Below are 15,215 nucleotides of genomic sequence, written 5' to 3' on the forward strand. Positions count from 1 at the left end.
TGCTCTGTGAAATGACCAAGACTAATAGTAGGGACCATTAAGAGATAATTGGAGGGGGGGGGGGGCTTGGGGGTGTTGCTGTGGTTGTCGGTGGCGCAAATTTCAGCATGTCGTCAGCCAATCCTTGCGTCCATAACTGGATGCCAATCATGCCACCAAGCTATTGATCTCCCATCACCAGCAGTATTCTCAACTAATCTACTCATTCAATCGAACACTTCACAACATCAAATTCAAGTTTTGCTCTCTGCACAATGACGCACAAAAGGTTGCACGCATGTGAAGCATCAAGCTTATTTTACATTCAAAATGAAAACGAAACAATAGATAACCACACTCGAAGAATACCGTCAAGGGTACTCACTACCACACATCCCACACATATGTCCTCCTGCACCTGCAGGCTGCAGCTGCACCTGGACATCTTTATTCGGAACAATTACAAGACACACACAAGAAATAAATAACAAAGCATTCCAAACTTGATGAAGACCACATCTAGCAAAGTACGCAGACAACGAATTTCTTTCGTAGGGCTGCTGATTCCATCCGTTTTGAATGACTTTATGCTCCATTAGATCAACTATCTGGACGCATATCAAGCTGGACTTGTGGATATGCAATCATCATGCCCATCTAGTATTGCCGTTGCTAGTGCCACTGCAACAAAAATCACAATCCTCAGCTTCAAATCCATTATAAGAGTTTACGACGGTACGTTGTGTAAATTTGAAGCTGCAGGCTCTTGGATCCTAACTATCGCCAACAGCAAAAGCATAAATGGTCGCATTTATACGGAAACCTATTCTGTTTCAAGCAGCCATTCATATATCAGGTACATGTACAGAAGGAAGAAAGTGAAAACTAACAGAAAATCGTCATTGGGTGACGCAGTTATGAGTAGTTTGAAAGAGATACACTCATCTGAACATTGACCTGACTAGTTCTATGCGAGGATTTAGAGTTTATGTTTTTAAATTTGCTTCCACAAGCATTGGGTTAATAAAAAGTAAAAATTAACTAAAACATCATTTTTCTTTTTTCGAAAAAAAACAAAAAGGTTTGTATTGAGATTAGTCTTGCAATTATTCAGGCAAACATACCTACACATTTTCCTTTTAGCTTTGAACATTTAGGCGCTATCTTAAGTGCGTTGAACACCATTTGTAATTAACCTAGGAAAATGACAGGTATATAAAGCTACTGGTAATAAGGAAACAAGAACAAACAACTACCAAAAGCTCAAGAAGTAGCAAAGTGAAAAACCGCATATGCAATTGATGTGGTTTCATTTCAAGAGGCAGATCCATTACATTCTGTTTCTTCGAAGGCGAAATATAAAGTGTTCCAACCTTGACCTCAGACAGGGCTGGGAATCTCCCATCAATCAAATCTAAACAACAATTGCTGAATAAGACATTATTGGACAAATGGAATAGGGATACCTGTTTATGCAGTGATTGATTTAATCTCATTAGCCTACTTGTCCTCCACATTTAAAATTTTAGCTCATCTTTAGTTGGAATATGGCTTACCTGGAGCCTTCAATGGAACTATTTCATGCATTGACGAAGCACCGAACGGATCCCTGTGCCCCGCGTTGGGAGCTGTTGGACTTCCTCTAGAGCTGGATCTTTCCATTCTTTAAATTTAACCTTCATGTGCTTGCGAAGTTCTTCAATGAATACCTTGATCGCCTTATCAAATTCCTCGGGCATACCATAAAGTTCGAGGCATTTCAATTTTGTGGGATGTGTGATAAATGGTGGCACTGTTGTCAATGAATTGCATTGAGCTAGGAACAACCTTTCCAGAGCCGGCAGTGCACCTTGATCAACTTGTATGGATTCAAGTTTGTCAAATCTATCCAGGCCTAAAAAGCGAAGTTTTTGAAACTTCTCTACCTCAAACCTCATGTCAGTTACATCAAATGCTTGTTCCAGTTCCAGATGCTCCAGACTCAGTAACTTTCCCAACTGTTGGAGTGCATCTATTGTCAATTCACTCCTCTTGAGGACCAATTTGACCAAAATATTAGAACGGAGTATCCACTCAGGTAAAGTTCCCAAGCATCCTGTCAAGTGAACCCGCTGAAGACGTTTGAGTGCTTGCCTCATATCTTTTTTTGAAAGATCTATTTTCGCTTCTGGTGCGGCAATTAAACGCAATGCTACTAGATTTGTCAACTTCTCAATGGAAGAGCAAAGACGCTCCGCATCTGTACTTTTCAGCATTGAGAGACCTAGCCTTTGTAAATTGGTCAGTTTCTTGAGTTCTTCTAGCAACTGTTCTCTTTCGTGTTGACTTCCCCCCTCAACTGCTTTTAGCTCTATCATGCATAGCTTCTGCAACAATGTCAAGTCTCCTAATTTTGATGGAGCCTTGACACCAACCTCTAGACTTCTGTTGGATCTGACAGCAAGCGTTGGATCCGCATCTGCAGCCCAACTTCTGTTGGATCTGGATACTAACAGATGGCGAAGTACTTTTAGCTTCAAAATACCTTTAGGTAATTCATCCACGAGGGTACCTTTGAGATCCAAACTCTCCAGATATGCAAGATCTTCTATTTCGTTTGGAATAATCTTTATGTCAGTACCCCTTAAACTTAGGTACCTAAGATATTTTGACCGGAGAATCTTTCGAGGAAAAGTATTCAAAGAAGCTGGAAAATACTTTTTTTCCTCCCCGGTCAAATATCTTTGAAAATCTAGCACCTTAAGCCTCTCAACCTTCTCCAATAGATTTTTCAAGGATGGTGGGTGCACCTTTTCGAAGAAATGTAGGGAGCGAAGTTGTTTGACGGACGTGCCATTATCTATTTCGCCCATAGGGCTGTGAAAGGATAGGTAACGTACATTCTCAGGCAATCTTTCTTCCGGGTCAGCAACAATCATCGTGAACGCTTCATATTTTAACTTGGAAATAATGATTTGATGCAGAAGGTTGTGAACGCGGCCGGTTTTGACCCTCCCATAACTTGTTCTCTTTTCCCGAATTACATTATGCTCCAATAGCTTTTCCAGGGTTTCCATTGCTTTTTCTTGAACCGGCTGGGAACCCTCCTGCTCAATAAATCCTTCTGCCATCCATAGCCGCGTCAATGTGGAGCACCTTATGGGACGATCTAACGGGAAGATGCTCAAGTACAAAAGACAATCACGGACATCATCGATAAGGTGGTTCAGGCGCAGAATTATCTTCCTTCCACTTGCGGCAACTACGTGCCCTCTGGATAGCAGTTTTTCCTCAAGCCTGCCACTCCAATCCGTCCATTGAACAGCATCGGGAGTGGCTGCAACATTAAACTGATTATTACTTTTCAGCAGCCTACAGGTCGCCAGAATCGCAAGTGGCAATCCTTGGCATCTTCTTAAGATGCGGTCAGAAGCATCTTTTAAACTGGGAGATCTGTCGCACTCTAATTGAAGATCCTCCATCTCCCGGTAAAGGAGAGAGCGAGAATCATTCTCGGAAAGGACAACATGCTCGAAATTATGGAGATCATATTGGGCCTTTAAATAATCCGGGGAGCTAGATTTTAGGCTCCTGACCCGAGTTGTGACGAGCACAGTCGGAGGATTTTCAATTAAATGACTCCGGAGGGACCTGAACACATCCGCTCTGCCTACGTCATCCAAGACGAGAACCCAATTGAACTTGTTGGCCGTCGAGCCGACGTTCTTCTTCATGTCTCCGAAAGCCTTTGCGAGTTGAATTAGGCTTCTTTGGCGGTTCACCTGGGTCAAAGTCCACATCGTTGTATTTGCCGCCATGAGCGCTGCCTCTGTATTGTCGGCCAACTCCCAGGGTCCTAAATCCATCCATACACAGTATTCAAAGTGACTCTTCACATTTTCATTGCGAAGCACGGCAGCCACTAGACTAGTCTTCCCTACTCCTTGCACCCCGTGCACGAAAATCATTTTCGGCATCGAAGATTTCCCTGTTAGGCATTGAACCAGCTTATTCATTGGCCCTTCGATGCCCACCAAATGGTCTGTCTTATCAAAAATGGCGTCGGATGATGACCCATGGCCAGCTGAGCTGGACGGCTGGGCATGGTTGATGGTTAATCCATTAAAAGTCTCTGCAGGAGCGGTTATCCCGAGATCAGCTGTGAAATCCTTCCACATCTGTTTGATATCTCTTGATTCAACAGTCAAAGTTCGCTTATTCTGGTGGTGGCGGAAGGAGGAAGCAGGACCTTTTCGCTTGCCCTTCGATTCACGTCGAAAGTCCTCGATAGCGTCTTCAGAATCAAAGAAAAACTCCCATATTCTCTTGATGTACGGTTTGAGCTGCTCATCGGTGACCTCCTTCGAGTAGGCTTCATTGAGGAGACGCCCCATCATTTCGTTAAACACCATGAGGATACGAAGCTCTCTTTCAGCATCTTTAGCCAGTTTCAATTCTTCTTGCACCATTCGCCATCCGCGAGTAATCAGCTCCACCAGATCACGCACCGCTGAAGTGTACGAGGAGGGATCCATTTTCCCCTTCTCTGGTTGGATCGCGGGGGGAAAAAGAGAGGATGAGAGGGGGAGAGGGGGAGAGGATGTAATAGTCGCCGATGGAAATGGCCCAGCTGGACCATCATGTCAAAAAATTAATTGTGTAATCCGGCTTTTAAAGTGTGAACATCATGTCAGAAAATCTTTTAAATGAAGTCCACTAACACATGCATGCAAAATAAGTTAGTATTAACATGATATTTAAAATAGGTAAAACGATCTGAAATCTATAGATTTTCGAAAAAATAACTTGGTATAAAATTAAATTTCTTCCATGCTTTAATTTTTTTTTAAATAACAGTGTGCTTTTGTTTGTTGGTCGCACAAGTCTACCAAACCACCCGCATAATTTCCATGTGTCAAGAGGGTTTGAGATTAATCCGTTTGTTTGCTAAAAAGTGAACTCTAAGAGTATACTTTCATCGGTTTTGATGCTAAAAATTCACTTAAATTGGAATGTTCACTTTGGAAAATAAGAAAAATAACTTTCTTTCTTGAAAAACGGAAATTAATTTTCGCACTCTCCCATGGCACACCATCCTTCATCGCTATCTTCTTTGTAAACCTTATTCACCCACTACCACCGCCGCACCACCGCTATCGCTGGCCACCACACTTCATTGAACCACCGCTGCCACATCATCACCATCTTCTTCATCATCCACGGTCATCTTCAATCAAAGATAAAAATAAAAAAATTGCCGCCACCATAGCAGTTTCCTTTTTTTTCGCAGCCCCTCTCATTGCCATCATCATCTTCTACGATCAACCATCCAAGACGCCGCCGCCATTGACCATCGCTTGGAACCACCATCAAGAATCCGCAGCCACCACCGTCCACGATGCCAAGGGCTATGAACCTTCACCACGACCTGAAACTGTCCGGGCCCGGAGACTCAATTCCGCGTATCATTTCCAACGCCACCTTTGTATCAAACTTTTTGGTTTCGATCCAATTACCGACCCCCATAAATTCATTACAATCTTAAAATTCTTATCTAGCGTTTGGACAGAAATCAAATTCCCACATTTGGTTCAACGCGGTCAAGAAATGATATTCAACTTCCTCCATTTGTCATGTTTAGAGAAAAATAAGAATGTCAATTAGATTCCACATGACATATAAATTTTCTCAAAAAAACGTGGAATTAGATTACCTAATAATAAGGAAAAGTATACTAAAAGTTCCAAATCTATTGTACATTTATCAGTTTAGCACCACAATTTTTCGATTGCTTGTTTAAGTTCCTAACTTTCAAATTTCGTTCATTGGAGTGACTCCAACTACTCAGATCGTCTGAATTGGTGACGTGACATTATTTTAATGATAAAATTGTTGTTGCATTTTTGAATAATGCCACGTCAGCTATTCCGCAAAGCAAGTTGCTGATATATAACTTAATTAAACGAAAATTGAAAGTTAAGGAGCTTAAATGAGCGATTGAAAAGTTATGGAACTAAATGCAGCTATGTGCGAAAGAATTGGAACTTTTAGTGTACTTTTCCATTAACAATAGCTAGTTTTTATATTTTAATTCTACGTTCCTACCACCACACAACTGTCAACAGCCCAGATCCATCATCAACATCGCCCACCACCACTGGTCGTGGGTGCTGCTGCCGATCATCGAGTCCCCACTTTCATTGGTCGCCAGCCCATAGTCGCCGATCACCTATCGGTGTCGCCAGTGAGAAGTACTCTTTCATAGAAGATCACATTTCTTTTCTTTTCTTTTCTTTTCTTTTTTAACAATCCAAACAATTGAATGGAAATCTTATTCCACTGAATGATATCACTTGGAATGGGAAATTTACACGGGGATTTTTTGTCGTGGAACCAAAGGAGACCAAAATACTTTAGCAAGGTAGTTCAAATTAACAAATCACCCACAGATATCTATCAAGTGGAAAAGTGTCAATAGAAATTTTAACAAGCGATTCCTAGAAATATTGTGCATGCAGATTGTAATATAGTATATGAATTCGTGACATCTCAAGTCTCACACTAGTTTAGAGAGGCCATATTGAGTGATTCATAAGTCAACATATATCTTTAAATGGTCATCACTTTGTGTATTTACAAAGAAAACTTCTTTTGGGGTCTTAGCCAATGTGGAATGAACTAAGTCGTTAAAGATAGTATCAGAGCATGATCTCCTCTTGTAGACGTGTGGTTTGTGGATAGACTAGGTGCATACCCAATCCAGTAAGTGCGGGACAAGGTGCCACTGTAAGCATGCTTCTAGGACAAGAGAAGGTGCAGGAATGAACGAGGCCACACCTCATTTATGGGGAGTACTGCTGGATGATGTAGGCCGAAAAAAAGAGTAGTTTTTGGTCATGCAGTAAAGATAAGACATTATTTCTTCAATTATAGTGAAGATAAGAAATAATATAATGTGCTTAAGACATTTAAATCACTAACTTATTTGTTAAAACAAAAGTTATAATGTTTAAATAAGTTTCTTTTGGCACTGAAAAGTTTACTCCGTTTATTGACCGAGATCAGAGATGAGGCTCGTTATAGAGTCGACCCAAGGTGGACGGAGGAAGGTCAGCATTTAGTCCAAACGTTCCAAAAGATTAGTCACGGCCCCTCGCAATGACAGGAAGTTAGACAAGGATTCATTGACTGCGCGACATTCACAATGGATAAGATCGATAGATAAAGTTGAAGACAGTTGCTCGAACTGTCGGTGGATTTTTGGGGCCAAATATGGACGGAAACAATTATAAAATGGGAGAACTGCAGACGAATAGACAGGCACAAACTCCTGAAGGACAAGATTTTCTTCTTTCAGTGTCCTTGATTTCCTTACAATCTATTTCTAAATAACTCCTGCAATTTATTTCCACTCATTTCAGTTGTTTATTTACCTTTGCCAATCAAACACTTACTCTTCCCTATAGAATGATTTGTGTTGTCTTTAGTGACATCATTTCATCAATTTTTCAAACTTGATTATCAAGTTCTTGTTCCTCTCTTAGTTTACAATAGTCTACTAAGTTGAAGCTCAAGAACTGTGATGTTTGGTCAGGATGGTTGATTGATTAAAGGCGCGATAATTTCCATTGTCTCAAGTCGACAATTCAAGGAGAGTGATTTTTGAGCAAGAAAAATGCCTAAAAGAAATCAGAAATGTTAGCGCGAGTTATATATCACGAACGCAGAGAAGGTTACTTTCGTGCACCAAATCATTAGCGTACCAAAATTGGAACTCTCGTGCTAAAACTGCAAAACGCAAATCTCTGTTCTCAGAAAATTTGGAAGTATACGAATGAATTTCGAGGTCAAATCTCATTCTATTGAATGAGTAGAGAGAGCACAAAACCCGATTCACCATTTGATATTGAATTACCACAACTGATATTTATTCATAGCATATTAGCATGCTGATTTCTATCTATGCGGCAATTTTCGCCAAAAATTCTCCATTCATGAACAACTTCCCATTCTCCACTCTTCTGGTTCCTCACAATCTTCATGAACATCAATTGTAGTGATCTGTTATGACGAGATTGGGGAGTGATAGTTGGGACCAAATAGGTCCTAACAAAATGCAGATCTTGGAAAGCCTCTTGGATGGAAAAAGAAGTAGGATTGCACCAAATTGTACAAAGGAAGAGTGTTTCTAGATTGCATTTGTTAAATTAAAATTGACTCACAACATGCGTGTTTGGGTGCAACAGTATTCTTAAGCATTCGAATGCAATTGTTAAGCATGCTTAGACAAGTGACTACTTGGGTGAGTCACTTCTTCGGTCACAGATATTCTAAGGTTGCACCCTTCCATATTAGCAGTGGAAAATCTCGATTCATGAACAAGAAAATACTCTTAAACAATAGAAGTGGAAAATGCTCTAAAAAATTAGAAGTGGAGCCGCGATGAGAAATCAAAACACCTACTAAATAATAAATTTAAACTTTCTTAGGAAAAATTAGACAAACGAAACTCATGAACAAAATTTAGAAACTGGCAGCACACTCAACATCGACACAAAATCCACGGTGACACCGAGTTTTCGTTTCTACTCGAACAAGTTTTTTTTGAACAAGTTGAAGTAGATATCTTTTAGATTGATTCCATCAGTGCTTTCCACCTGATGGGAACAATGGGCTTCATCAGTGCTTTTTACCTGTTGAGAATAATGGGCTTCACCAGTGCTTTCCACCTGACAATGTTCCCAGTGGCCGGCCCTCCATCGTGTGAAATAGACTTCAGGTATGCCCTTAAATATTTGATAGTCATCTTTCTCATGGTCCGCCCGTACCTTGTCGTAGAATTCATGAGACATGTCAAAAAAAGTGAGCTTTTGGATATTGCGAATGTGTTCGATGCCAGAGGGCATCCTTTCCAACCATTGACAGCGGCTGATGGTCAGGTTTTCAAGACACGACATTGTTCCCTTCTCCAAACTCACTGATCTAAGCCCCTCCAATTCTTCAAGCAACAAAATCTTGAGCTTCCGAAAATGCTCATTCTTGAAATCCAATTGGCTTCCATCATAAGCCCGACGTAGTTCCAGCTCTACTAGATTCGGCAATTTCCCGAGGGTTGCAAGGAGATCTTCCTCCAGCTGACTCCATCTTAACATGATTTTTGTCAAATTATTGAGGGACGATATCCAAGCTGGCAACTTCTCCAAACGGCCATGCAAGTAGAGACGTTTAAGAGACTTGAGAGGTGAAGTTCGAGACTCGGACTCGGGAGGTGAAGTTAGGTAATCGAGATTAAGTATCTCGTCCTCGTCAAGCGCATGTACATTGAGGGACTTTAGCTCCTTTAACTTCCCAAGGGAAGTGCACAACGACTCACCATGTTCCTTTCTCAACTTCGTGATTCCCAACCTCCTTAATTTTGTCAGATTCCCAAGATCTTCCAATATGCTATTGTCTGATTCCACGAAACAGAGCTTTTCTAGGTCCAAGAACCCTTTGACGCTGCATGATGCCTTGAAGCCAATTAGGTTGTAACTCTGTGTCAGGGGGTCTTTCTCATGATGATAAATCAGGATGTGACGAATTTTTTCTAGTCTTTCGACCTTGGGAGGCAATTCAGTGACCAAGCTATGTTTAGCATCCAAAAATTCTAGACGCGTAAGCATTTCGATTGAGTCTGGGATTACTTTGATTGACGTATTCCTTATGCTCAAGTACCTGGCATTGGTCAGCTCGAAAAGTGCGTCTGGAACGACCTGGAAAGGTGCATCTGTTAGATCCAACACCTTGGAACGCTTTAACTTGGATGGAAACGATGGAGTCTCGGAAGTCTCCAAAGCTTCGGAAGTTGCTGTCTTATCCCCATTGGAGGAGACATCAAGCACGAATGTTGAAGAAAGTTGGAATTCTTTGTCTTTGTGCAAAGCCCTGATCAGTCCCTGGACAGATCGGTATCTTACCCTTTCACGGCCGTTGGCGCTGTCCTGACTAGTTATGGTTACGAGGTTGTGAATATCGGACAAGGAAACAATAATTTTTTGCACATGCTTGTCCACTCGGAATGTGGAGAGCTCTCCATCACTTTTTTTTTCCTCCGGATGGATGCACTTTCTATGGAGAAGATCAATGAAAAAAAGCTCTGCTCTTCTCAGGTCGCGTAGCATTCTTTCTGCAGCCCATAAACGAGAAACTCTTTTACAGCTGATCCGGCTATTTTCGGGGAAAATGCTCAAGTACAAAAGGCAGAATAGACGGTCGTCGTTACGAAGGATCTCCAACACTTGCTGGATAGGGTAAAGTTCAGGACCATCGGCCTCACCAGGGGAGGGCTTATCAAGGATCACCCCCAATACTTGTTGGATAACGTGAAGTTCAAGACGGAGGTCAACTGAGGGGATCCTCGCCTTCCATTCATCCTTTATTTCAGATGAGTTGGACCTCCACAAATCTTCCTTCTCGTGCAAGACGAAAGTGATTGCTGTAGGCAGTCTCTTACACTTGCTAACAATGAGTTCGCAAAGTCGCTTCGATGGAGAATGAAAACCATCTTTCAGGAAATCCTTCATATGGTGTGCCCGTGGCACAAAAGATAGATCCCCCAGTTGATAAGTTACGAATTCGCGGCCACACTGGTTGATTTGGCCATATTGGTAGACTTGGCTGTCCGGCGAACCCATCTTGGGTCTGGCTATGAAGATCACTCGGCATGTCTCGACTATACGCAAGACTTCTTCGAATTTTTTCCAAGTTCTCCCATCGTCTAAATTATCAACCACAATGAGGCATCTTGCCTTTTGCTGCAAGGAGAATTCATCGTCCGTCGCCCAAAAACTGCTGTCAAAGTTTTTGGGGAAGGCGGCCCTCTCAAAAATAAGTTGCAGAAGTATTTCTTCACGGATTGACTCAGAATCATTTTTTTGTGGAATGCTAATATAGGCGATGGTACTAAAATGCTCCCGGACATCTGCACACACCTCCCTGACCAAGGCCGTCGTCCCCGACCCTCCCTCTACCAACACATCCTTCCTGCCGGAGTCATCCCAAAGCAAATTCTTCAGCTCCCAAAAATGACTGCGATATGTGACCCCAGCACCTTCTCGGATCGGAGCTGAAACCCCTGGAGGACTTTTGGTGACAGAACTTCCTTCCCCTGTTTCGTGACGCCGTTTGGAGGCAGATCCCTTTTCCGATGCTTTATCTTCAATATTGGAGGCCGATGCTTTATCGTCAATATTGGAAGCAGATCCTTCTTCCGATGCTTTATTGTCAATATTGGTAGCAGATCCTTCTTTTCTCATGACGACCTCGACATCCCAGAGGAAGGTGGTGTGGTGGGGGAGGTCGTGGATGACGGCGTAGTGGCGGCCGGTGCAGAGGAAGCTGCCGTAGTGGGTGCGGAGCTTGACGTGGGTGCCCTCCATCATGGGCTCCCACTCGGTGGGCACCCACTCGGAGTCAAGGAGGGGAGGGGGGGATTGGAGGACCAGGCAGCCGGTCATGCCAAGGGGGGAGGGCTCGTCGGAGGCAGCGAGGTACTTCCCATAGCAGCTCTTGAGGCGGAGGACGGAGTCGGAGTTGAGGACGAACTCGACGGACCACCTGGCTCTGTCAGAGAAGTCATTGTCCCCCCGGGCGGCGGTCTCCTCGTCTCTCCACCTGGCTCTGTCAGAGAAGTCATTGTCCCCCCGGGCGGCGCTCTCCTCGTCACTCTGCAGGGCGGCGGTCTCCTCGTCACTCTGCAGGGCGTCGGTCTCCTCGTCACGCTCCAGGGCGACGGTCTCCTCGTCACTGGTCTCCTCGTCACTCTGCAGGGCGTCGGTCTCCTCGTCACTCTGCAGGGCGGCGGTCTCCTCGTCACTCTGCAGGGCGTCGGTCTCCTCGTCACGCTCCAGGGCGACGGTCTCCTCGTCACTGGTCTCCTCGTCACTCTGCAGGGCGTCGGTCTCCTCGTCACTCTGCAGGGCGGCGGTCTCCTCGTCACGCTCCAGGGCGACGGTCTCCTCGTCACTCTGCAGGGCGTCGGTCTCCTCGTCACTGGTCTCCTCGTCACTCTGCAGGGCGGCGGTCTCCTCGTCACGCTCCAGGGCGGCGGTCTCCTCATCACGCTCCAGGGCGGCGGTCTCCTCGTCACTCTGCAGGGCGGCGGTCTCCTCGTCACGCTCCAGGGCGGCGGTCTTCTCGTCATGCTCCAGGGCGACGGTCTCCTCGTCATGCTTCGCCACAAGGTAGCCGTGGGGGCTCCGTAGGCGCACCGTCTGGGCGTTGCGGAAGAACTCCATGCCCGGTGGGAGGCGGCTGCCGGCAATGGAGATCTGTTGTTTGCGGGAAGAGAAGAATTAGTTTATTTATTTTTGTATTCGGACAAGAGAGAGAGGTTTTCTCGGCGAGGTGTGGGATTTGATTGAATGAGTCCACGTTGAAAGACCCGAAAGACAATATGAAACGCCGTCAAACATGACTTGTGAGTGAGGGAGGATCTTCGGCCCACCAGGAAGCGCCCTTTGTCCTAATTTTGGAGTGAACAGGCGGTCTCTCTTTTGGGAAGTCGCGTCTCTCCAAGAGGCGATTTGAGGTGTTCCTTCCTTCTTTCTTTTTTTCTGCCCTCTTGAAGGATAATCTTGAATTTGGTCCTCGAGATTATTATTATTATTATTATTATTATTAGTTGATTATCAAACCTTTTCATTAGCACAACTAGGTCCTCTAGCTGATTAGCATTTACCACCGAGATGGTTGGCCGGTGATTTAAAATTCAGCCGTGCGCGTGTCCAGGTCAAAGAACTAGAAAATCTAAACACTTGCATTCTGGTTCCGTAATTGCAAAATTCGGATTGGTCATTTTACTAATTTACCGAATCGAAGAAATCAACGGCTTGTTACAGTTAACGGGCAAGGCCAGCGATGCCTAGAAATCTTGAAATCAACTAAAATGCTGCCATATAGAAACCTAATAATGGAAAAATAGGTACCATGTTTCTTATTACCGAAAAAAGATGCACAAACGGGAGATATATCTCGAGTGTTTGAAGCCAATTAAATCTTGTGATAAGATTTGTTAATTCTTTTGTGTGATTGAAATATTAATTCATGAGAAATTATTGGGCTAAACACTGTGTAAGTTATTGGGTGTAATTAGGGGCATGGAAACACTGTGAGTGTTCGAGTGTGATTGTAATCTCCGTTGTATTGCTTAATCTATAATGTAATTCTTTGATGCTCTCCCCTTGAACATAAGTCACATTGACTGAACCACGTAACACTAGTGCCTGATCTATTTTCTTGTTTTGTCTATTTTACTATTCGATCGCTTACTTCTGCAATAGGTCAATCGGCTGAGACTTAGGGACAACCCCATCAAATTTGACCGTAATAAGAGCACTGAGGGTCGATTCTTGACAAAGGTCTCCATCATCAGAATTCAAATCAAGGTCTTCAGGCATATTTGAAGTCATGATGCAGAGAGTGAACTAGATTAGATTGGATGGGTGACATCGAACTTTAGATGATCTAAAAATTACCACAATTCATTGTACTGTGATAGCAAGGCAGTGCTATATTGTTCACATATTGGGACTACGGCTATGGATAAGCAAACATCACATATTTGGATCATAAGTGGTGTAAAGTAGTTATAACTCCATCTAAACAATATGCGGAAGGTGTAGAACCATTATGAGTGTGTGTCAAAGGGGATACTGCATCTCACGATTAGTGATCTCCTACCCTCGTTATTACTCCCTTTCGATGCTTCAATTATCTCGACTGTTAATCCAAGTGAGACAGATTAGTTTGGAAACTTATAACTGAATAGATCAATGGTTAATGCTAAGCCCAAAGAAAAAATGGATTAAGATTTATAATAACTTGGCCACCACAGGGGAGCACATGTGGGGCAGATAATATTCGTCCCTCGTAACTCCTCTCCGCCCTTCATACTTAAAAAAATGATGCTTCATACTTAAAAATCGATCTAAAATAATTGAAGAATGAGGTAAGAAAAAAAAAAAAAAAAACTCAATTGTTCTCTGTGACACTATCAAAACTGAGTAAAAAGTAGAAAAGCAAAATTCCAAAATACGACCTAAGTTGAATGCATTTTCTGAAAAGAGCCCCAGGATGGCACTTGTCTCCATTCAACCCCCAAGCCTCCTCGCCGGTGATAAAATGCACCTCCTAGCAATCACGTGCTGATCATGCGCCCCTTTCTTGTCCTTAGGCAGGGCCATTTTTGTCCACAAAGTACATCCCCCAACTAAAGCCGCCCAAAAAATCCTCAAATTTCTAATTCCTTCACCACATAAAACCCTAAATCAATAAAAAGAGCCGGTGTCAATCACGTTCCCTTTTCTTACCATTGGATTTGGGCATTTTTATTCCAAAAGGACATTTCCCCTAATTAAAACTTCGAAAGAAAATCCTAAATTACCCTATTCCTTGGCCGGACATACACTAAATCAAATTTGAGAGAAGAGAACGTGAAATTGCGACTCCAATAAGAGCAATTGAACAACTTGACAATTCAATCGGACTTTAAGAATCAACTTGATCAGCTGCTCCTTATGACCGTGTAATCCGACCAGATCACCTCCTTGGGTCCGACCTGAATCCCCTGGAGGACTTTTGATGACAGAAGTTCCCTCCCCTGTTTCGGAATTGCCTTTTGGTGGCAGATCCTTCTTCCGATGCTTTATCGTCAATATTGGGAGCAGATACTTCTTCTCCTCCCTTAATGGCGTCTGGGTGTTTGCGGTGTTTTTCGGAGAATTGATCTGGACGGAAGCTGCTCGCCGCAACGTCTGCTGCTCTATCCCATACTGAACGCAGTGAAGACTTTATTCGAGCAGATCGTCTTTCCCTTTTCTTAGGGGAGTCACAGAGATTGCCACGTTTGCTGGATGAAGTGCCCAGCGAAGGCCCGCCTGGAGCCCAGGAGCCCTGCCGGTGAATTTGTGGAGAAGATGCTTCTTCTTTCTCATGGGATTTGTCCGCCATCTTTCCTTACCGTCACAACAATCCAGAGATCCAGAATTCAGCCGTTGTAGGTGCGCTGAATTTTAACTTTATATTCGGACAAGAAAGAGGGAGGTGAGGTGTGGGATAGATTGAATGAGTTTCCCCCGTTGGAAGACCCTAAAGATAAAACAAGATAGAGAGTTACATATGTCGTGACGGGCTATGAGTGTACGTGCTTTTTGAGAACACGCTTTGACATGGACAAGGACACTCTTTTGTCGCCTCAATAATCTCAACCGTTGATCCAT

The 15,215-nt window shown here is 43.4% G+C and overlaps 2 protein-coding genes across 2 annotated transcripts; both read right to left on the bottom strand.

Moving 5' to 3' along the window:
* Positions 1 to 204: 204 nt before the first annotated feature.
* On the bottom strand, positions 205 to 4,576 carry LOC115691840 (disease resistance protein RPM1-like). Its single transcript, XM_030618573.2, has 2 exons — positions 1,536 to 4,576; positions 205 to 660 (listed from the first exon to the last, which is right to left on the bottom strand). The coding sequence occupies exon 1, from the start codon at positions 4,491 to 4,493 to the stop codon at positions 1,554 to 1,556; it is 2,940 nt and encodes a 979-aa protein (XP_030474433.1). The 5' UTR covers positions 4,494 to 4,576; the 3' UTR covers positions 205 to 660; positions 1,536 to 1,553.
* Positions 4,577 to 8,543: 3,967 nt separating this feature from the next.
* On the bottom strand, positions 8,544 to 12,511 carry LOC115691860 (disease resistance protein RPM1-like). Its single transcript, XM_056317967.1, has one exon. The coding sequence runs from the start codon at positions 12,231 to 12,233 to the stop codon at positions 8,544 to 8,546; it is 3,690 nt and encodes a 1,229-aa protein (XP_056173942.1). The 5' UTR covers positions 12,234 to 12,511.
* Positions 12,512 to 15,215: the final 2,704 nt, after the last annotated feature.

The sequence above is a fragment of the Syzygium oleosum genome, unplaced genomic scaffold (assembly GCF_021117445.2).
Source record: "Syzygium oleosum isolate NSW1041296 unplaced genomic scaffold, Sole_v2.1 Sole_v2.14, whole genome shotgun sequence".
Taxonomy (NCBI): Eukaryota; Viridiplantae; Streptophyta; class Magnoliopsida; order Myrtales; family Myrtaceae; genus Syzygium; species Syzygium oleosum.